At 44.9% G+C, this 23,598-nt stretch overlaps 1 protein-coding gene across 6 annotated transcripts in view; it reads left to right on the top strand.

Moving 5' to 3' along the window:
* The window catches only part of ALG2 (ALG2 alpha-1,3/1,6-mannosyltransferase), a 37,831-nt gene extending 16,697 nt beyond the window's left edge, over window positions 1-21,134 (top strand). For 4 of the 6 annotated variants that reach the window (XM_077269484.1, XM_077269481.1, XM_077269483.1 and 1 more), the window contains one exon: window positions 15,410-21,132. In XM_077269484.1, coding sequence (XP_077125599.1) covers window positions 15,410-16,312 — 903 coding nt within the window. In that variant the 3' untranslated portion in view covers window positions 16,313-21,132. Of the gene's footprint in view, window positions 1-15,409 lie in introns of all 6 variants that reach the window. The other 2 variants (XM_077269485.1, XM_077269486.1) reach the window with 1 other exon arrangement.
* Window positions 21,135-23,598: the final 2,464 nt, after the last annotated feature.

Here is a 23,598-nt window from a genome sequence, read left to right as displayed (position 1 = left end):
TTATTAACCCTTCAGGTGTTTCACAGGAATTTTTGGAATGTTTTAAAAAAAAAAACAAAACTTTTTTTCACTAAAAATGTCAGCTCAATTTGTTTTATTTTACCAAGGCTAACAGGAGAAATTGGACCCCAAAAGTTGTTGTCCAATTTGTCCTGCGTACGCTGATACCCCATATATGGGGTTAAACCACTCTTTGTGCGCATGGCAGAGCTCGGAAGGGAAGGAGCGCCATTTGACTTTTCAATGCAAAATTGACTGGAATTGAGATGGGATGCCATGTCGGGTTTGGAGAGCCCCTGATGTGCATAGACATTGAAACCCCCCACAAGTGACACCATTTTGGAAAGTAAACCCCCTAAGGAACATATCTAGATGTCTGGTGAGGACTTTCACCCACCAAGTGCTTCACAGAAGTTTATAATGTAGAGCCGTAAAAATAATCATATTTTTTCACAAAAATGATCTTTTCGCCCCCAATTTTTTATTTTCCCAAGGGTAACAGAAGAAATTGGACCCCAAAATTTGTTGTAAAATTTGTCCTGAGTACGCTGATACCCCATATGTAGGGGTAAACTACTGTTTGGGCGCATGGCAGAGCTCGGAAAGGAAGGAGCGCCTTTTGAATTTTCAATGCAAAATTGACTGGAATTGAGATAGGACACCATGTCGCTTTTGGAGAGCCCCTGATGTGCCTAAACAGTAGAAACCCCCCACAAGTGACACCATTTTGGAAAGAAGACCCCCTAAGGAACTTGTATTTTCCCAAGGGTAACAGGAGAAATTGGACCGCAAGAGTTATTGTCCAATTTGTCCTGAGTACGCTGATACCCCATATGTGAGGGGGGAACCACTGATTGGGCGCATGGCAGAGCTCGGAAGGGAAGGAGCGCCGTTTGGAATGCAGACTTAGATGGATTGGTCTGCAGGCGTAACGTTGCATTTGCAGAGCCCCTGATGTACCTAAACAGTTAAAAAAAAAACAAAAAAAAAACCACAAGTGACCCCATATTGGAAATTAGACCCCCCAAGGAACTTATCTAGATGTGTTGTGAGAACTTTGAACCCATAAGTGTTTCACTACAGTTTATAACACAGAGCCGTGAAAATAAAAATCTTTTTTTTCCACCAAAATTATTTTTTAGCCCCCGGTTTTGTATTTTCCCAAGGGTAACAGGAGAAATTGACCCCAAAAGTTTTTGTCCAATGTGTCCTGAGTACGCTGATACCCCATATGTTGGGGTAAACCCCTGTTTGGGTGCATGGGAGAGCTAAGAAGGGAAGGAGCACTGTTTTACTTTTTCAATGCCGAATTGGCTGGAATTGAGATCGTACGCCATGTCGCGTTTGGAGAGCCCCTAATGTGCCTAAACAGTGGAAACCCCACCAAGTCTAACTGAAACCCTAACCCAAACACACCCCTAACCCTAATCCCAACCATAACCCTAATCACACCCCTAACCCTAATCCAAACCCTAACTTTAGCCCCAACCCTAACCCTAACTTTAGCCCCAACCCTAACTTTAGCCCCCAACCCTAACCTAACTTTAGCCCCAAACAAAAAAAGGACTCACAAGAAATACACATTCATAGGAATGTCTAAACCACATTCCAGCCACGCACTAACCCACGTTGCTAATAAAAAGCTTTTTATATCTTTTTTTTTTATGTTTTGGTTATTTATATTCATCATTTTGATCGCGTGCTATTCCACTTTTTGTTTGGCGGTATGATAATAAAGCGTAGTTTTTTTGCCTCTTTTTTTTTTTTTTTTTTACGGTGTTTAATGAAGGGGTTAACTAGTGGGACAGTTTTATAGGTCGGGTCGTTACGGACGCAGCAATGCTACTGTAAATGTGTACTTTTATTGTTTTTTTTTTAAATTTAGATAAAGAAATGTATTTATTGGAACAATATATTTTTTTTTTCTACACATGTAAATATTTTTTTTTTACATTTTCACATTGCCCCGGGGTGGACATCACAGTAAAGTGACAGATCTCTGATCTGACACTTTGCAGTGCACTGTGTCAGATCAACGATCTGACAGGTACTGCAGGGAGGCTTCCCGGCACCTGCTCTGAGCAGACGCTTGAAAGCCACTTCCCTGCAGGACCCGGATGGCCCCCTGCGGCCATTTTGGATCCGGGCCTGCAGGGGAGAGGAGGTAGGAGACTCTCGGAGCAACGAGATCACATTGCATTGGTCCGAGGGTCTCAGGGAAGCACGCAGGGAGCCCCCTCCCTGTGCGATGCTTCCCTGTGCCGCCGTAATGCTGCGATCATCTTTGATCGCAGTGTACCGGGGGTTAATGTGCCGGGAACGGTCCGTGACCGCTCCTGGCACATAGTGCCGGATGTCAGCTGCGATAGTCAGCTGACACCCGGCCCCGATCGGCCGCGCTCACGAGGGGAGCGCGGCTGATCAGTGATGACGTACTATCCCATCGGTGGTCATACGGGCCCATACCACCTTGATGGGATAGTACGTCAGATGTCAGAAAGGGGTTAGAGAAACAAAAGGGGTTGAAGTAGGCGAAAAGCAGCAGACACAGGAAAACCTTGGAATTGAAGGAGTTAATACAGTTGTTGAATTTAAATTGCGTGGTTGCTGAGTTTAAATATGAACAGCTCAGATATGGACAGCTCGTTACGATGCATGGCAATGGAAAACATAGTCGGAGAAAGACAAACTACACACCTAGAAACTCTGCTCCTGTCTATGAATTAGCATTGAATTTGCTTCTGGAAAAGTAGCTGTGGGTAGAGGACTTTGAGGTGGGCAATTTTAAGCAGAGGCCTATTGGACAGTTATCAGTGAGATTTTATATTTTGTGAACTAAGGCTTATTTGCACAGCCCAACCACAACTGTTACACTTTGGCGACATACAAGCCAATCAGCAATCATTTAACACATTCATAATGGGTTTTTTAAATTTTTTTCTTTAACCTCTTAACGACCGCCGATATGCCTTTTAACGGCGGTAGTTAAGGGTACTTAAACCACAGCGCTGTGGAAAAATGTACAGCACCCCCCAGAGTCGGATTTTCTCTGGGGTCTCGGCTACCGGGGGGTAGCCGAAACCCTAGAGAACATGATTGGGGTCGGTTTTTACCGACACCCGGGTTGCGATCGCCGATAATCATTGTAAAGCTCTTTGTATAAACAGGAGGTCTCTTTTCCCTGTATACTGTCTTTTTCAGACCTTAAGACACACTTTTTTTCCTCCAAATTTGTGAGGAAATGTGGGGTGCGTCTTACGGTACGGATGTAATATGTGGGGAGGGGGCAGCGGTGAGTGAGATCACACTGCACTAGGATCCCACTCGTAGGAGGCAGGAAAATGTCCCCGCTGCAGGAATCCGGTGCTGGGGAAACCACGTGGTCCGGATACTTAAAGTGAGGTGAATATTCAGTATCCGCTTCCCCGCCCACTTGTCAGCGCCGAGCAATGAGCTGGGAGCAGCAAATGAATATTTCTTCACTTAATCAGCGGATCCACATGGTTTCCCAAGCTCCGGATTCCTGCAGCAGCTGGGGAGATCTGTGTGTCTGGTGGAGGAGGGGGCAGGAGCAGGATGCCAGAGGAGAGATCTCCGCTGCATGACATCACAAACCCTGCCCGGACTGTGCTGGATGCTGAGTGCTGCGGCATAAGGACCTGTGTGAGGTCATGAAGAGGGCGTTCTGGAGCATCACATGACAGCATAGAGCCATCCCTTTATTTCGTCATCACAGGTCCTTCAGACATGGCACTAGAATCTGCAAGCTTCCTCTTGTGACCTGTGGAGAGGCAGCAAGAAGGATGGCTCTGTGCGATCATGGGATGCTCCAGCTGTTTATCTCTCCATAATGTGGCTGGCTGGCTGCGGGACCTGCACAGCCTGAACAACTAAGAATTAATTAAAAGGTTAGTCTTTACAACACACAAAAAAGCACTCCGACACTCCTGTGGTAAACTATAACTAAGAGCATGCCACTGCATCTGCAGGACATGCTGGGAGTTCTCACATGGGATCTTAAAACAGCACTCCAGTGTTATTTTTCAGTGCTGGAGTGGTGCTTTAAATATCAGCCCTGTGCCCCCATTTGTCTTCATATAGTACTTTACAGACACCACACTGGTCCCGCAGTACCATCTTGTACCCGTAGCTTCCAACATAATAACGTATTATAGTCCTTTGCGTCTTATAGTCCGAAAATTATGTTAAGTCATGAGTCACTGCAAAAGTCCCTGACGGGGGAGGGGCTGATCAGCTCAGTGAAGAGTTGAGGGAAATGATCCATGTGTGGAATTAGACTTCCTGTTTCTATATAGAGCAGAGAAAAGAGAAGGATGAACTGGGTGAAAAGGCAAAATGAGCAATTGTAAGTACACAATGTTATTTGATATGATGACTGCAATATATTAGGAGGATAAACACTTTGTATTGATTAATAAGGAAAAATCAGTTTTCCCAATACTAAATTTTTCAATCTAGGCAAAATATGCCCTTTATAAACGTCACATATATGATGTTGCTGCATCTGGTAACAATATGTACTATATCACTATATATCCCACTCGGTGAGCTCCACAAAATAAATTGGAATTATGAATGCCAGAAGTGCTTGTTTTGTTTATACTTCCATATAATAAAATGAAATAACTTCAGCTTACTCTACAGAAAAGAAGCCCTCGTTGAGCTCTCTGTAAATGAAAATAACTAAAAAAGTTATGGCTCTCATACTACAATGCAAAAAAGTTTTTTTGTTTTTTTTTTACAAGGTTGCCTACTTTCATGAAAGTGGACACCTGAACGATGTAAAATAACTAAAATGAAAAACTCAGAAGGTTCTTGCCCTCCCTGTGTCCCGTGCCTGCTTCCTGCTACTGCTGGTGTTTCACATCAACAGAGCACATCAAAGCCCTAGCCAGTCACTGAGCGGTGATGCATGCAGTTCACATACATCGCCCCTCCAGCTAATACACCAGAACTGGAGCAATAGTGAAGGGCTATTCTAGACCCTGGGATGGTGAGTATCTGCTGAGTTTATTTTAGCTAGTTTACACAATTTGGGCTAATTTCCTGAAAGTGGACACACCCTTTAAAAAGCAGCAACACATATTGACCTATGCTGTAAAATAAAACCATTATTTATCCTGCACTGTGAACACTGTTAGAATAAGGCTAAGTACACACGTTGCAGAATTGCCGCGGAAATTTCCGCGGCAATTCTGCAACTCCTGCTGCGGGTATATCGCATGCGGAATTGGCATGCGTATTCCCGCTAAACACTAGCGTTGTGCAAGCGTAATTAGCTTGCAGAATGCTAGCGTGGAAAACAGATTGACAGGTTGGTCACAGTTGTCAAACATAGTGTTTAACAAGTGTAACCACCTTTTTACTATTGATGCTGCCTATGCAGCATCAATAATAAAAGATCTAATGTTAAAAATAATAAAAAAAAATAAAAAATGGTTATTCTCACCTTCCGACGGTCCCCGATCTCCTCAGCGGTGCACGCAGCGGCTTCCGTTCTCAGGCATGCTGTGTGCGAATGACCTGGGATGACGTCACGGTCACATGACCGCGACGTCATCCCAGGTCCTTCGCACACCGCATCCCTGGGAACGGAAGGCGCCGTGTGCACCGCTGAGAGGCAGGTGGACTCCGGGGGCCATCAGAAGGTAAGTATATCACTATTTTTTATTGTAATTCTTTTTTTTAACAGTGATATGGTGCCCAGTCCGTGGAGGAGAGTCTCCTCTCCACCACCCTGGGTACCATCCGCGCATGATCCGCGGGAAGTAAGCAGATCAATGCATTCCTATGTGTGCGAAATCCCTGCGATTCCGCAAATTAATGAACATGCTGCGTTTTCTTCCGGAATGCGTTTCCGGTCAGAAAAAAAATGCAGCATGTCCATACAAAATGCGGATTGCATTTTTTTAATAGGATGCTTAATGCGAACGTTTTTTTTTTTTTCGTGGTTTTATAGCAAAAAAACCCTGAAAAATCCAGAACGTGTGCACACAGCCTAAAATGTGAAAAACGTTACTAAAAATGATTGTGTTTGCTCACCCAACATCACAGATGTAATAAGTGATCAAAAAGACATACAGTATGTACCCATTTTTTTGAGAAGGACAAAACAAAAACACGCAAAATGGGTATTGTCATTATTTATTGACCTGCAGAATTGCATTTTCTTTTGTTCATTCCACCTTCATAAAAATGTAAAAAGTGATCAAAATTTGTATGTACTAGAAAAATGGTATCACTGAAAACTACATCGTGTCATGCAAATAAGCCCTCATACATCTCTACTGATAGAAAATTGTAAGACCTTTGGCTCTCAGTAACAAATGATTTCTCTCATACAGTACATTGTACAAAAGTAATACAGAGCAAAATTTCATGATTTTATTACTGCAATGATCAGGTTAAACATAGAATAAAGTAAACACTTTATGTGTAAAGCACGTGAATAGTGTAAAACTTGAAACATCCAAAAACAGAAGCATTGTTGTTCAATTTTCTCAGTCCCCCATGACACCACCACAGAGAGAGGGGATCCGCCCTTCAGGGACAGGAAACCTATAGGATAAAAGGGCGGCACCTCTCCCCTGCATCAGTTTTGCTTCCTGTCCCTGACGGGGAACATAATAGGTGTCAGTACCTGAAGATGTCCGAAGCAAGAATCTTGAGCCAGCCAGTCGGGTTCTGGCAGCGGGGAGGCCCCTGCCACGGCTGGTGCGGTGTCCGATGCTGCCACTGCTGGGACCGATGGGTCTGAAGGTGTGTGGGGGGAAGTGCAGCCGCCACTCTGGATAGGAGGTAGGGGCTTCTGGGATCCGGCGCGCACGAGAAGCGTCTATCCAAGATGGATGCCGCGCCGGAAATGGCGATCACTTCCGGTTCGGGGCGAGCGCATGCGCTGACTGTGCATGAGGTGCACCAAGATGGCCGCCACCCCGGATCCAGTCCTGTTCATTTCTGGGCCCCTGGCAGCGCGCGCATGCGCAGAAGAAAGGAAAAAAAAATGGAAACCAGCAACGCAGCCATTGGGGAGGGGGCTGGTAATAGGCGCCATTTTTTAAACCGATGGACAATGGAGCTCCTTGCTGCATGCCGTCCCAAGGAAGAGAAGCCATGGAAGACAACGACCAGCAGCTCCAGCCGCCGCATCCACCACAGCAGCAGCGCCACCACCAGTGGACAAAACCGGATGTGTAGAGGAAGAGATCTTCTGCTGACACCCGCAATACTCGGACAAGCAGCCATTCCATGCAGCATAGCAAGAGCTCGAGCATGGTAAACCAGCCAACACCACCACCTACGGATCTCATACAGGATCCTACGCCTCCTCCAGAACCGGTACCTATGGCTGCTTCAGATTGGTGAGTTATCTTCGTGAAAGTTCACTAGTATAATTGGGGTCCCCCTCTTCTCCGTTTATCTTGGGCAAGGAAAAGAATGGGGAAAACAACACAGAACCTGCTCCCTGTGCGAGAAGGCCCTACCTCAATACTGGGATAAGAAGCTCTGTGACTCCTGTATAGAAAGAGTCCTCTGTGAGGAAACCCCAAACTTTGCCTCTGAGTTACGATCTGTAATAAAGTCAGAGGTAGAAACAGTATTTAAATCCCTTAAAGATGGGGAAAAAATTAAGGGAAAAACACCTATAGCCTATTCCCACTCTGATTCATCTAGTTCCAACAGTGGGGACTCAGACACACGTGACTCCTCCTTCTCTTCCTCGGATAACGAGAGTGGAGGTTGTCATTGCTTTCCCCTAGATGAAGTCGATGCACTTGTGAAGGCAGTAAGATCGACTATGGGGGTGCTGGATCCCCATCCTGACAAAACGGTTCAGGACATAATATTTGGGGGATTAGGCCAAAAAAAGCGCAAAGTTTTTCCCTCTTAATGAAAACATCCAAGCTTTAATTAAAAGGGAGTGGGAAAAGCCAGAAAGAAAAAAACTCTTCGGTACCCTCCCTTAAAAGGAAATATCCCTTTGACGAGGAGGCTTCTACTTCATGGGATAAAGCCCCTAAACTTGATGTTGCAGTAACTAAGGCCTCAAAAAAATTTGCGCTACCCTTTGAGGACATGGGAACCCTAAAGGATCCTCTTGATTAAAAGAGCGGATACCTTCCTTAAAGGGGCCTGGAAATCGGCAGGAGGATGCTTGAGGCCAGCGATAGCAGCTGCATGCACTTCTAGGTCCCTAATGATTTGGGTTGATAATTTAGAAAAACAACTGAGGGATGGCGTATCCAGAAATAAGGTGATAGAATCTATCCCCATGATAAGAGGGGCGGCGGCCTTTTTGGCAGATTCATCAGCTGACTCGATTAAACTCGCACCTAAATCAGCAGCCCTTTCAAATGCAGCCCGTAGAACATTATGGCTAAAAAGTTGGCCGGGTGACCTACAAACGAAACAGAAACTTTGCTCAATCCCATGCGAAGGTAAATTTTTGTTCGGGGAAACCCTGGATGATATCTTTCAAAAAGCAGGAGACAAGAAAAAAGGGTTCCCTAATCTGGCCCCACCATTTGTTAAGCGGCCCTTTCGGAATAGGAAGTTCTTTCGAAGAAGGTCCCCAAGGGAGCAGAGCAGATGGGATGACGAGAAAAGGAGAGATAGAGGGTTCCTTTTCAGTAATTCCTCACTAGACAAAAAGACCCCCAAGTGACAGCTCCCCCAGGGTGGGAGGGAGATTATCTCAGTTCCTTCCGGCCTGGGAATAAAACTCAACCAGCCCCTGGATATTGAACTTGATAAAATCAGGGCTTCGCATAGACTTTACTCCCCTTCCTCCCCAAAACTACGTGGTCACTCCGCTGAGATCCTCCCCTCAACACCAAGATGCCTTAGAACAAGAAATTATAAAGCTCATAGACACAGCCGTCATCCAGGAAGTCCCCCCACATGAAAGAAGGATGGGGTTCTTTCTATTCCCCATTATTCTTAGTTCCAAAACCGGACGGATCCTTCCGGACAATAATAAACTTACAGAAGCTAAACAGTTATGTGAAGAACCAGAGATTCAAAATGGAATCAATAAAATCAACGATAAAAAAAATCTGTTTCCTGATAGTGTTGGATCTCAGCGGCGCGTATTATCACGTCCCCATCCATAAAGACTCAGAAATTCCTCAGACTAGCAGTGGTCATGAAAGGGGAAATAAGGGAATACCAATACAGAGCCCCTTCCCTTTGGCATATCAGTGGCACCCCGCATATTTACCAACCTGATAGTTGAAATGATGGCCCATCTAAGAGAAAAAGACATTTTGATAGTCCCATACTTGGACGACTTTTTGATTGTGAGCAATTCAGCCCAACACTGCCGACAACAGTGCGACAGAGTGGTAAATACTCTAACAAAGTTAGGCTGGCTTATAAATCTACAAAAATCAAAACTAGAACGAACCAGAGTTCAGGAGTTTCTGGGCCTAACCTTGGACTCCACAACACAAGAATGTCGTCTTCCAGCCCAGAAAAAACAAAAGATAATAAATCTTATGTTGAAAGCTCGCTCAAACCCTTGTATGACCTTAAGAAGGGCGATGTCATTACTAGGGTCCCTTTCTGCTTGCCTTCCAGCGGTCCAGTGGGCACAACTCCACACGAGAGACCTCCAGTGGGACATTCTGAGGAATCAGGTTACACTAAGAGGGCGTTTAGAAAGTCATATGACTCTTAAGTTCAGCCACTATTCATTCCCTAGTTTGGTGGTTGGATCCCAACAACCTGTCAAAAAGGATTCCTTGGGTAATAGAAGTGTCTCTAATAGTCACCACAGATGCAAGTCCCACGGGTTGGGGAGCTCACCTAGACAACAGGGTCACTCAGGGGATTTGGACAGGTCAGGAACACAAGGCTTCCTCAAATCAAAAAGAACTCTGGGCGATGGGCCGTTCAGTTATCCTTCCTTCACAGCCTACGGGGGCATCATGTCTGAGTATTTTCGGACAATCAGGTAGTGGTAGCCTACCTGAACAACCGGGGGGGACCAGGTCTCGAGCCCTAATGAAGGCCACTTCTGAAATCTTCTGCTTAGTAGAGAACCACTTCCTATCCCTCTCCGCGCTGCATATAAAAGGGGTAGAGAATCAAAAGGCAGACTTCTTAAGCCGCACCCAATTAAAACGGGGAATGGACACTAAATCAATGTTTTTTCGATCAGATCACAGAGCTTTGGGGGGTCCATGTAATAGACCTTTTCGCCAATATAGACAACAGAAAAGTAAAAGAATTTTGTTCCCTAGACCCCAGAGGGAGCCCTCGGGCGCTGGATGCCTTCATGATTCCCTGGACTGAGGGTCTCGCATATGCCTTTCCCCCACCTATACTCATCCCGGCAGTTCTGCGGAAAGTCAGACAGGACAGGGCGAGACTTATCCTAATAGCCCCCTTCTGGCCCAAAAGGACCTGGTTCTCCTGGCTGAGGATGCTATCGGTCACCGATCCCTGGGTTCTGCCGGATCTTCCGGACCTCCTATCACAGGGACCGGTGTTCCACCCTCAGTCAGGGAATCTCCACTTAACAGCGTGGAATTTGAAAGGTCACTACTAAAGGGAAGGGGTTTTTCGGATAAAATAGTCTCCACACTATTGAAAAGTAGAAAAACCGTGACCACTAAAATCTATGGCAAGACCTGGAAAAAGTTTCTGTCCACCTCCTGGGTAAAATTACAGGATAGGGTCCCCATTGCTGAGGTGTTAGAATTTCTACAGAAAGGTCTAGATTTGGGCCTCTCAGTAAGCACCTTAAAAGTACAGATAGCGGCTATAGGTGAATTGTACAGTGAAAATATAGCTGCCAACCCTTGGGTGACAACATTCATTAAAGCTGCTATTAGATCTAGACCCATAACCATAAAAAGACTACCACCTTGGGACTTGAACCAAGAATTGTCAGCTCTAACAGTATCCCCATTTGAGCCTATAGAGTCGATACCTCTTAAAACCTTATCACTTAAAACGGCCCTTCAGATAGCCCTAACATCAGCCCGTAGAATAAGTGATCTCCAGGCCCTGTCCACGAGCCCTCCCTTTACAAAAATCCTGGATGATAGGGTTATCCTAAAAACTGTCCCTGCCTATCTACCCAAAGTAGCATCCAAATTTCACAGGTCCCAGGAAATAATCCTTCCTACCTTCTGTCCAGACCCTAAAAATAAGAAAGAAGAAAAATTCCACACATTGGATGTGAGAAGGTGTTTAGTTCAATACCTAAATTCCACCCAGCGGCATAGGAAGGAAGGGTCTCTCTTTATCTGCTTCCAGGGACCCAGGAAAGGACTCAAAGCTTCCAGAGGCACTATAGCACGCTGGATAACAGATGCGATAGCCATGGCGTACTCGTCTACTGGAAGCGTAGTTCCCGAGGGGCTGAAAGCACACTCTGCAAGGGCTATGGCGAACTCCTGGGCCGAAAGGTTGGAGGTATCAATAGACCAAATCTGCAAGGCGGCCACCTGGTCATCACCTTCAACCTTTTTTAGACACTACCGTTTAGACCTAACCTCTTCATCTGACTTAACCTTCGGAAGAAGGGTTCTGCAGGTTGTGGTCTCTCCCTAAGCAACAATCTCTGCAATTCTCTCTGTGGTGCTGTCATGGGGGACTGAGAAAAGCATAGATACTTACCGATAACGGTATTTCTCAGAGCCCATGACAGCACCCGCTTATTCCCCCCCCTCATTACGTGTGCGGTGAGCATTTATATTATACGAAGTATGTTTTTTTATATATAGACACGGTGTACACCTGTTAAGCGATATGTTAAAAGTGCATGTTTTTTTATTGTCACTAAGGCTACTTTCACACTGGCGTCGTGCACTGCACGTCGCTATGTGTCGTTTTGTAGCAAAAACGCATCCTGCAAAAGTGCTTGCAGGATGCGTTTTTTCTCCATTGACTTGCATTAGCGAGGCATTGCCACACGTCGCAACCATCATGCGACGGTTGGGTCGGACCGTCGCCACCAAAAAACATTGCATGTAACGTTTTTTGGTGCGTCGTGTCCGCCATTTGCGACCGCGCATGCGCGGCCGGATCTCTGCCCCCTCCTCCCCGCACCTCACAATGGGGCAGCGGATGCATTGAAAAACAGCATCCGCTGCCCCCGTTGTGCGGCGCTTCCACAGTATGCGTCGGTGCGCCGCAACGTCGCATAGCGACGTGCAGTGCACGACGCTAATGTGAAAGTAGCCTTACCTTGAGGACCTCCGATGCTCTGTAAACCAAACTGATGCAGGGGAGAGGTGCCACCATTTTATCCTATAGGTTTCCTGTCCCTGAAGGGCGGATCCCCTCTCTCTGTGATGCTGTCATGGGCTCTGAGAAATACCGTTATCGGTAAGTAACTATGCTTTTTTCCACCATACAATTAATAAAATGTTATAAGTTAAATGTACCATAAAATGCTGTCACTGACAAATACAACTCATCCCACAAATAGCAACAAAAAATACAAATATCGAGGGAAAAATAAATCTCCAAAATGAACCGGTCAGTCCTTAGAGAGTTACATTGTATGTCTGAGAATCACTTAGAATGGCTTGTTCACACGTTTTTCAAGGATAAAAACCATTGGACTTTTCAGTAGCAGCAAAGTAAATGAGATTTCTGAAATGTCTTGCACATGCTGCAAAATTTTCCTTGTGGATGTGAGTGTTTTTCAAAGCTGCAGTATGTAGATTGTTTCAAGTGAATGGGAAAAATGCATAAAAATGGCATACCGTATATACTCGAGTATAAGCCGACCCGAGTATAAGCCGACCCCCCTAATTTTGCCACAAAAAACTTGGAAAACTTATTGACTCGAGTATAAGCCTAGGGTGGAAAATGCAGCAGGTACCGGTGAATTTCAAAATTAAAAATAGATACTCCATACCATTCATTATGGCCCCATAGATGCTCCACATAAAGCTGTGCCACATATAATGCTCTGCACCGTTCATTATGGCCCCATAGATGCTCCACATAAAGCTGTGCCATATATACAATGCTCTGCACCATTGCCCCATAGATACTCCACATAAAGCTGTGCCATATATACAATGCTCTGCACCGTTGCCCCATAGCTGTGCCATATATATAATGCTCTGCACCGTTGCCCCATAGCTGTGCCATATATATAATGCTCTGCACCGTTGCCCCATAGCTGTGCCATATAGTGCTCTGCACCATTGCCCCATAGCTGTGCCATATAGTGCTCTGCACCGTTGCCCCATAGCTGTGCCATATATATAATGCTCTGCACCATTGTCCCATAGCTGTGCCATATAGTGCTCTGCACCGTTGCCCCATAGCTGTGCCATATAGTGCTCTGCACCATTGCCCCATAGCTGTGCCATATAGTGCTCTGCACCATTGCCCCATAGCTGTGCCATATAGTGCTCTGCACCGTCCATTATTGCCCCATAGCTGTGCCATATATGTCATGAATCCCAATGGCTAGGGATAGCAAGGGACAAGCAAAGTAATACAAAATATCGGACGAGCTCTAGGGTGATGGAACCTGGGCTGACCGCTGCCCTACGCCTGACAAACGCAACTAGAGATAGCCAGGGAGCGTGCCTACGTTGGTTCTAGACGCCACGCACCAGCCTAAGAGCTAACTAGTACTGCAGAGAAAATAAGACCTCACTTGCCTCCAGAGGAATGAACCCCAAAAGGTATAGTTGCCCCCCACATGTATTGACGGTGAAATGAGAGGAAGGCACACACATAGAGATGATATATATAGGTTCAGCAAATTGAGGCCCGCTGTAAACTAGAAAGCAGAACGATACAAAAGGGGTCTGAGCGGTCAGCAAAAAACCCTAATCAAAAAACCATCCTGAGATTACAAGAACCCATGTGCCAACTCATGGCACATGGGGAGAACCTCAGTCCACTAGAGCTACCAGCTAGCATAGAGAAATAATAAGCAAGCTGGACAAAAAACCAAACAACTGAAAATCAGCACTTAGCTTATCCTGAAAGATCTGGGAGAAGGTAGGCAGGAACCAAACAGAGCACATCTGAATACATTGATAGCCGGCAAGGAAGTGACAGAAAGGCCAGGTAAAATAGGAAACACCCAGCCTCTGATGGACAGGTGGAAACCAAAGGCCGCAACCCACCAAAGTCACCCAGTACCAGCAGTAACCACCAGAGGGAGCCCACAAACAGAATCCACAACACATATAGTGCTCTGCACCGTTGCCCCATAGCTGTGCCATATATATAATGCTCTGCACCGTTGTCCCATAGCTGTGCCATATAGTGCTCTGCACCGTTGCCCCATAGCTGTGCCATATAGTGCTCTGCACCGTTGCCCCATAGCTGTGCCATATAGTGCTCTGCACCGTTGCCCCATAGCTGTGCCATATAGTGCTCTGCACCGTCCATTATTGCCCCATAGCTGTGCCATATAGTGCTCTGCACCGTTGCCCCATAGCTGTGCCATATAGTGCTCTGCACCGTTGCCCCATAGCTGTGCCATATAGTGCTCTGCACCATTGCCCCATAGCTGTGCCATATAGTGCTCTGCACCGTCCATTATTGCCCCATAGCTGTGCCATATAGTGCTCTGCACCGTCCATTATTGCCCCATAGCTGCTGCTGCAATAAAAAAAAAAAAAAACACATACTCACCTGTCTTGCTTGCAGCTCCTCGGCGCCATCTTCCCGGCGTCTCTCTGCACTGACTGATCAGGCAGAGGGCGGCGCGCACACTATATGTGTCATCGCGCCCTCTGCCTGAACAGTCAGTGCGGAGAGACGCCGGGAAGATGGCGCGACGCTCGGCGTGTGGAACGAGGACAGGTGAATATGTAATACTTACCTGCTCCCGGCGTCCCGCTCCTTCCCCCGGACAGCTGGTCTTCGGTGCCGCAGCCTCTTCCTCTGTCAGCGGTCACCGGCACCGCTTCATTAGAGAAATGAATAGGCGGCTCCGCCCCTATGGGAGGTGGAGCAGCCTATTCATTTCTCTAATGAGCGGTCCCACGTGACCGCTCAGGGGAAGAGGCTGCGGCACCGAAGACAGTGTGACGGGCAGGGGGAGCGACAGGAACGCCGGGACTAGGTGAGTATATGACAGTGCTCACCCGCCGACCCCACCACCGATCATGACTCGAGTATAAGCCGAGAGGGGCACTTTCAGCCCAAAAATTTGGGCTGAAAATCTCGGCTTATACTCGAGTATATACGGTAATTAATGCTGGGTAAAATATGCGCAACACTCTGGTTTTACATGCAAAAAAAATCTGCTGCCCTTACGCCACGTGTGAACATTCCTTAATACCGTATGTTAGCAAATATTTACCACAAGACAAAAGATGCATCTGAGTATGTTGCTTGGTACACATTACAGAGCTATGTCTGTTTTTTTATGTTGCTTTTTTTTTTACCCCAGGTGTCTGCCTGCATTCCAATTTTCAAACTGGCCAGAAATCCGAAACGTCTCTTATTTTATTGCCATTTTCCAGACCAGCTACTTACTCAGAGGTTATCTGTGGCTAAGAAGATCTATAGAACTCCAATTGACTGGTTGGAAGAAAAGACTACTGGCATGGCAGACTGCATTCTAGTCAATAGTCAGTTCACTGCTAAAATCTTTAAAGAAACATTTACATCATTATCTCATCTAGAGCCCAATGTTTTATATCCATCATTGAATGTTGAGAACTTCCAGCCTTGTGATTCTGACGGCCTTACAGAATTTGTACCTGCGAAGAGAAAGATTGTATTTCTTTCCATCAACAGATATGAGAGAAAGAAAAACCATAACCTAGCACTGGAATCTCTGTGTACTCTTCGTGATAAAGTAAGCTTGCAGGACTGGGAGAAGGTTCACCTCATCGTGGCAGGAGGATACGATGAGAGAGTGACAGAGAATGTTGAACATTATCAAGAACTTGCCCAACTTGCAGTTAAATATGACATTAGCAACCATGTTTCTTTCTTAAGATCTTTTTCTCATAAACAAAAGCTTTGTCTTCTTCAAAATTGCACATGTATATTATATACTCCGAGCAATGAACATTTCGGGATTGTCCCAGTAGAAGCTATGTACATGTACTGTCCAGTAATAGCTGTTAACTCTGGTGGTCCCCTGGAGTCTGTTGTCGACAATGTCACAGGGTTTTTATGTGCGCCTTCACATGAAGCTTTTTCTGATGCAATGGAAAAGTTTATTAAAGATCCTACCCTTAGAATGACAGTGGGAAAGTCAGGACATGCAAGAGTTATGGAAAAGTTTTCTTTTGATGCATTTTCACATCAGTTGTACCATTACATATGTAAGCTGGTGGAATGACATTCACCCAAAAATGTTTAGGTTGATAATTATATGTATGATACTTTTAAAGACTACCAAAATATTGCGCTGAACATGTTAAAACGAAGGAGTCTCTTTAGTTTTGAAATTGACAGTTGTCCTGAAGCCATTCATGTCCTAACCTGCAGTTTTACTGACAAAGAATTGTGAGTCTACAAATGTTACCTTAGTCTTCATACTTCTTTACTATTTGGTCAGGATTTGCAGTATTATATGTGAATCCAAAGTCAGGATACTATAAATGGGGAAAATCTAAAGATTTGGATATCTTTGGTATTTTTGACCCACTTTTGGTTGACATACTAGTACAAAAATGGTGGCCAAAGTAAGGTGTACATATGGCTAAATCCAGGAATCCAGACTCAAATGAAGTATGTAATCTGGTCTTTAGGCATGCCCAAAGCACCAAAAATCTGAGTTCATGTTCTAGTTAGATGTAAAGAAATATTGGTTTGTTTCTGGGGTTTTTTGCTTATGTAAAGTAGGATCAACCCTCAAAAGCTGTATATAGGTCATGGAAAGTTGAAATAAAATAGCAGATATCAAGGTGTCTTATTCCTGAGAAATCTCTGTTTTCTAAATATGAAAGTGAGGTGTTGAGATTTATGGGCCAGACAATGATCTAGAGAATCTGCCTCCAGAGCTTATTTCAAATGTAAGGGGGCATTACTAGTGTGAGACATATAATGACTGACCCTTTGTTCTCATAATTACATAGCTCTGCATTTAGATCAGAGCCTAACACATTACAGCAGAGGTTAACTGTCTAATTACAAACACTTCAAGTTGTCCTATCACAGTGCAGACACTCTGCTATACTGCCCCTCCTCCACACACTGGCTACCCTTGAGATGAAAGCTGAAGCACTATAAGAGGACAACAGCAGATGTGTTTGTAATGATACAAAGCAGGCAGGCTGCCATTGTAGGGGAGAGACACAGTATAGCATAGCTGATCTCACTACAACTGTGTTTGAAACAAGGTTGAACTCTGCTGTTTTGTTTTGGTTATATTCAGGTACAGCTCTTCAGCTGAGTTACCATCACTACGAGAGGACAATTGCTGTTCCAAATGTGTATAATGAGGAAGGGTTCACTTCTGCTGTACTGTTCTGATCTGATTGCAAAAGCTGTGTGTGGTTATGAGAGCAAAGTGTCAGTCTTCACTTTTCTCACAATGGTAATGTTTTCTTTCATTTAACCCCTTAGTGACAGAGCCAATTTGGTACTTAATGACTGAGCCAATTTTTACAATTCTGACCACTGTCACTTTATGAGGTTATAACTCTGGAACGCTTCAACGGATCCTGCTGATTCTGAGATTGTTTTTTCGTGACATATTGTACTTCATGTTAGTGGTAACATTTCTTCGATATTACTTGCGATTATTTATGAAAAAAACGGAAATATGGTGAAAATTTTTAAAATTTTTCAATTTTCAAACTTTGTATTTTTATGCCCTTAAATCAGAGAGATATGTCACAAAAAATAGTTAATAAATAACATTTCCCACATGTGTACTTTACATCAGCACAATTTTGGAAACAAAATTTTTTTTTGTTAGGGAGTTATAAGGGTTAAAAGTTGGCCAGCAATTTCTCATTTTTACAACACCATTTTTTTTTAGGGACCACATCACATTTGAAGTCATTTTGAGGGGTCTATATGACAGCAAATAACCAAGTGTGACACCATTCTAAAAACTGCACCCCTCAAGGTGCTCAAAACCACATTCAAGAAGTTTATTAACCCTTTACGTGCTTCACAGGAACTGAAACAATGTGGAAGGCAAAAATGAACATTTAACTTTTTTTTGCAAACATTTTACTTCAGAACCATTTTTTTTTTCACAAGTGTAAGAACAGAAATTTAACCATACATGTTGTTGTGCAATTTCTCCTGAATACGCCGATACCCCATATGTGGGGGTAAACCACTGTTTGGGCGCACCGCAGAGCTTGAAAGAGAAGGAGCGCCGTTTGACTTTTTCAATGCAGAATTGGCTGGAATTGACATGCCATGTCACGTTTAGAGAGCCCCTGATGTGCCTAAACAGTGGAAACGCTCCACAAGTGACACCATTTTGGAAACTAGACCCCTTAAGGAGCTTATCTAGATGTGTGGTGAGCACTTTAAACCCCCAAGTGCTTCACAGAAGTTTATAACGTAGAGCCGTGAAAATAAAAAATCACATTTGTTTACACAAAAAATGATCTTTTCGCCCACAAATTCTTATTTTCACAAGGGTAACAGGAGAAATTAGACCACAAAAGTTGTTGTGCAATTTCTTCTGAGTACATCGATACCCCATATGTTGGGGTAAACCACTTTGGGCGCACCGCAGAGCTTGGAAGAGAAGGAGTGCCGTTTTACTTTTTCAATGTAGAATTGGCTGGAATTGAGATCGGACACCATGTCGCGTTTGGAGAGCCCCTGATGTGCCTAAACAGTGGAAACCCCCCACAAGTGACCCCATTTTGGAAACTAGACCCCTTAAGGAACTTATCTAGATGTGTTGTGAGCACTTTAAACCCCCAAGTGCTTCACAGAAATTTATAAAGTAGAGCCGTGAAAATAAAAAATCCTTTTTTTTCCCTCAAAAATGATTTTTTAGCCTGCAATTTTTTATTTTCTCAAGGGTAACAGGAGACATTGGACCCCAAAATCTGTTGACCAGTTTGTCCTGAGCACGCTGATACCCCATACGTGGGGGGGGGCACTCTTTGGGCACCCATAGGGGCTCGGAAGGGAAGGAGCGCCGCTTGGAATGCAGACTTTGATGGGATGGTCTGATGTTGCATTTGCAGAGCTCCTGATGTACCTAAACAGTAGAAACCCCTCACAAGTGACCCCATTTTGGAAACTAGACCCCCCAAGGAACTTATCTAGATGTATGGTGAGAACTTTGAATGCCCAAGTGCTTCACAGAAGTTTATAATGCAGAGTTGTGAAATAAAAAAAAATAAAAAAATCCACAAAAAAGATATTTTTAGCCCCAAATTTTCATTTTGACAAGGGTAACAAGAGAAATTGGACCCCAAAAGTTGTTGTCCAATTTGTCCTGAGTACACTGATACCCCATGTGTGGGGGGGACCACTGTTTAGGCGCATGGCAGAGCTCGGAAGGAAAGGAGCGCCGTTTTGGAATGCAGACTTTGATAGAATGGTCTGTGGGCATTATGTTGCGTTTGCAGAGCCCCTGATGTACCTAAACAGTAGAAACCCCCCACAAGTGACCCCATTTTGGAAACTAGACCCCCCCAAGGAACTTATCTAAATGTGTGGTGAGAACTTTGAATGCCCAAGTGCTTCACAGAAGTTTTATGCTGCAGAGTTGTGAAAATAAAAAATATTTTTGTTTTCACAAAAAAGACTTTTTAGCCCCCAAGTTTTTATTTTCACAAGGGTAACTGGAGAAATTGGACCCCAAAAGTTGTTGTTCAATTTATTCCGAGTACGCTGATGCCCCATATGTTGGGGTAAACCACTTTGGGCGCACCGCAGAGCTTGGAAGAGAAGGAGTGCCGTTTTACTTTTTCAATGTAGAATTGGCTGGAATTGAGATCGGACACCATGTCGCGTTTGGAGAGCCCCTGATGTGCATAAACAGTAGAAACCCCCCACAAGTGACCCCATTTTGCAAACTAGACCCCTTAAGGAACTCATCTAGATGTGTAGTGAGCACTTTAAACCCCCAAGTGCTTCACAGAAATTTATAAAGTAGAGCCGTGAAAATAAAAAATCCTTTTTTTTTTTTCTCAAAAATGATTTTTTAGCCTGCAATTTTTTATTTTCTCAAGGGTAACAGGAGACATTGGACCCCAAAAGTTGTTGTTCAATTTATCCCGAGTATGCTGATGCCCCATATGTGGGGGTAAACCACTGTTTGGGCGCACGGCAGAGCTCGGAAGGGAGGGAGCACCATTTGACTTTATGAGCGCAAAATTGGCTGTGGCGTTTAGAGACCCCCTGATGTACCTAAACAGTGGAAACCTCCCAATTCTAACTCCAACCCTAACCCCAACACACCCCTAACCCTAATGCCAACCTGATCCATAATCCTAATCACAACCCTAACGATAATCACAACCCTAACCCCAAAACAACCATAACCCTAATCAGAACCCTAAATCTCAAACCTAACCCTAATCCCAATACACCCCTAATCCCAACCCTAACCTTAACCCTAATCCCAAACGTAACCCTAATGCCAACCCGAATCCAAACCCTAACCCTAATCCCAACTCTAACCCTAACTTTAGCCGCAACCCTAATCCTAAATTTAGCCCCAACCCTAACCCTAAATTTAGCCCCAACCCTAACCCTAAATTTAGCCCCAACCCTAACCCTAAACCTAAATTTAGCCCCAACTCCTCTAGCTGCCGGTCGGCAGATTATGGCGGGCGCACTGCGCATGCGCCCGCCATTTTCTTATTGAAGGAAGAACTGGCGGCCAGGAGAGGATACAGGAGGACCCAGGGACACCGGTAAGTATGATAGGGTCCCCCGAATCCCCCTATTTCTCTATCCTCTGATGTGCGATCACATCAGAGGACAGAGAATTACACATCGCTTTTTTTTTTTTTTTTTTTTTTGCGGTCGCCAGTAAACAGTTAATTACCAGCGATCGCAAAACGGGTCGGTAAAAACCGACCCCGATCATGTTCTTTGGGGTCTCGGCTACCCCCGGCAGCCGAGACCCCAAAGATCTCCCGGGTGCCGGCTGGCGGGCGCACTGCGCATGCGCCCGCCATTTTTTGGCCGGAAGAAGATGGTGGCGCCCATCGGGAGCCACGAGGAGCACCGGCGGGAGACAGGTGAGTATCGGGGGGCGATCGGGTACCCTATTTCTCTGTCCTCTGATGTGCGATCACATCGGGGGACAGAGAAATAAAACGGCAAATCGCGTTTTGTTTTTTTTTTGCGACCGCGGTAAACGGTTAATTATCGGCGATCGCAACTCGGGGGTCGGTAAAAAACCCCCGAATCAGACCAGTCCGATGGGTGTCGTAGGTCCAGGTTCGTCACCCCCCAACTCATGATCGCTGCCCTCCTGTTGATTCATCACTCCCCGGCATCACGCTCCTGTGCAGGCATACTTATCTGCCCTGTTGAAAGCAGAGTAAAGTGCTGCAGTGCACAGGCGCTGGGCTTCTGAACTTTCCCAGTGCCTGCGCACTGCAGCACTTTATTCTACCCTCAACAGGGCAGATAAGTACACTTGCGCAGGAGCATGATGCCGGGAAGCGATGAAGCAACAGGAGGGCGGCGATCATAAGATGGGAGGCGCCAGACCTGCGACACGCATTGGACCAGACTGCCCCCCCATAAAACGTATTTCTCCTATCTTTCAGGTCGGACCGGGGGGCTTATCTACAGCATTATAGAATGCTGTACATAAGCCCTGAAAGGCAATTGCCGTATTTTATATCAGCCAAAACTGCTGACAGGTTCCCTTTAAAGTTTCCTACTGCACAGTGAAACCATCTTTAAAATAAAACATTCCTTCTTGGTAACTACCGTATATACTCGAGTATAAGCCGACCCGAGTATAAGCCGACCTCCCTAATTTTGCCACAAAAAACTGGGAAAACTTATTGACTCGAGTATAAGCCTAGAGTAGGAAATGCAGCAGCTACCGGTGAATTTCAAAAATAAAAATAGATGCTCCATACCGTTCATTATTGCCCCATAAGATGCTCCATATAAAGCTGTGCCACATATAATGCTCCATACATTTCATTATGGCCCCATAGATGCTCCATATAAAACTGTGCCATATAGAATGCACCATACATTTCATTATTGCCCCATAGATGCTCAACATAAAACTGTGCCACATATAATGCTCCATACTGTTCATTATTGCCCCATAAGATGCTCCATATAAAGCTGTGCCATATATAATGCTCCATACCGTTGATTATTGCCCCATAGATTATCCATATATAGCTGTGCCATATAGAATGCTCTGCACCGTTCATTATGGCCCCATAGATACTCCATACAAAACTGTGCTATATAGAATGCTCTGCACCGTTCATTATGGCCCCATAGATGCTCCATATAAAGCTGTGCCATATAGAATGCTCTGCACCGTTCATTATTGCCCCATAGATGCTCCATATAAAGCTGTGCAATATATAATGCTGCTGCTGCAATAAAAAAAAATGACATACTCACCTCTCTTGCTGCCCGCAGCTCCTCAGCGTCCTGTCTCGGCGTCTCTCCGCACTGACTGTTCAGGCAGAGGGCGGCGCGCAGATTAGTATGTCATCGCGCCCTATGACCTGAACAGTCAGAGCAAGAGGACGGGAAGACGGAGCGGCGCCCGGCGTGTGGAACGTGGACAGGTAAATATGTAATACTCACCTGCTCCCGGCGTCCCTGGCTCCTTATCCCGGAGAGATGGTCTCCGGGTGCCGCAGCCTCTTCCTCTGTCAGTGGTCACCGTTACCGCTCATTAGAGAAATGAATATGCGGCTCCACCCCTATGGGAGTGGAGTCCATATTCATAACTTTAATGAGCGGTCCCACGTGACTGCTGAACAGGGGAAGAGCTGCGGCACCCGAAGACCATGGGACAGGCAGGGGGAGCGCCAGTAGCCCCGGAAGCAGGTGAGTATATGACAGACCTCTCTCCCCCTCACCCGCCGACCGTGACTCGAGTATAAGCCGGGAGGGGCACTTTCAGCCCAAAAATTTGGGCTGAAAATCTCTGCTTATACTCGAGTATATACGGTATATGAGCATTTTATTCTATTTATGTTGATGTAAAAAAACAAAAATTATAGGAAAATAAAGAAAATAGTAAACAAAACTATTTGGTTATTATACGTGTATAATACTGTGTATGTCATAGTTATTTGTATGAATGGTGGTTATATTAACCTAGTTTATCCAAAGAAAGGAGGAAAACACGCCACTCCATGCTGTTAGAGATATACACTACCGTTCAAAAGTTTAGGGTCACCCAGACAATTTTGTGTTTTCCATGAAAACTCATACTTTTATTAATCAAATGAGTTGCCAAATGAATTGAAAATCTAGTCCAGACATTGACAAGGTTCGAAAAAAAGATTTTTCTTTGAAATAATTTTCTCTTTCAAACTTTGCTTTCGTCAAAGAATGCTCCCTTTGCAGCAATTACAGCACTGCAGACCTTTGGCATTCTAGCACTTAATTTGCTGAGGTAATCTGGAGAAATTTCACCCCATGCTTCTAGAAGCCCCTCCCACAATTTGGTTTGACTTGATGGGAACTTTT

This window comes from Ranitomeya variabilis, chromosome 6, assembly GCF_051348905.1.
Source record: "Ranitomeya variabilis isolate aRanVar5 chromosome 6, aRanVar5.hap1, whole genome shotgun sequence".
In the NCBI taxonomy this organism is placed as follows: Eukaryota; Metazoa; Chordata; class Amphibia; order Anura; family Dendrobatidae; genus Ranitomeya; species Ranitomeya variabilis.
The sequence above is the reverse complement of the archived record's forward strand: the minus strand, read 5'-3'. Positions and strand labels throughout refer to the sequence as shown.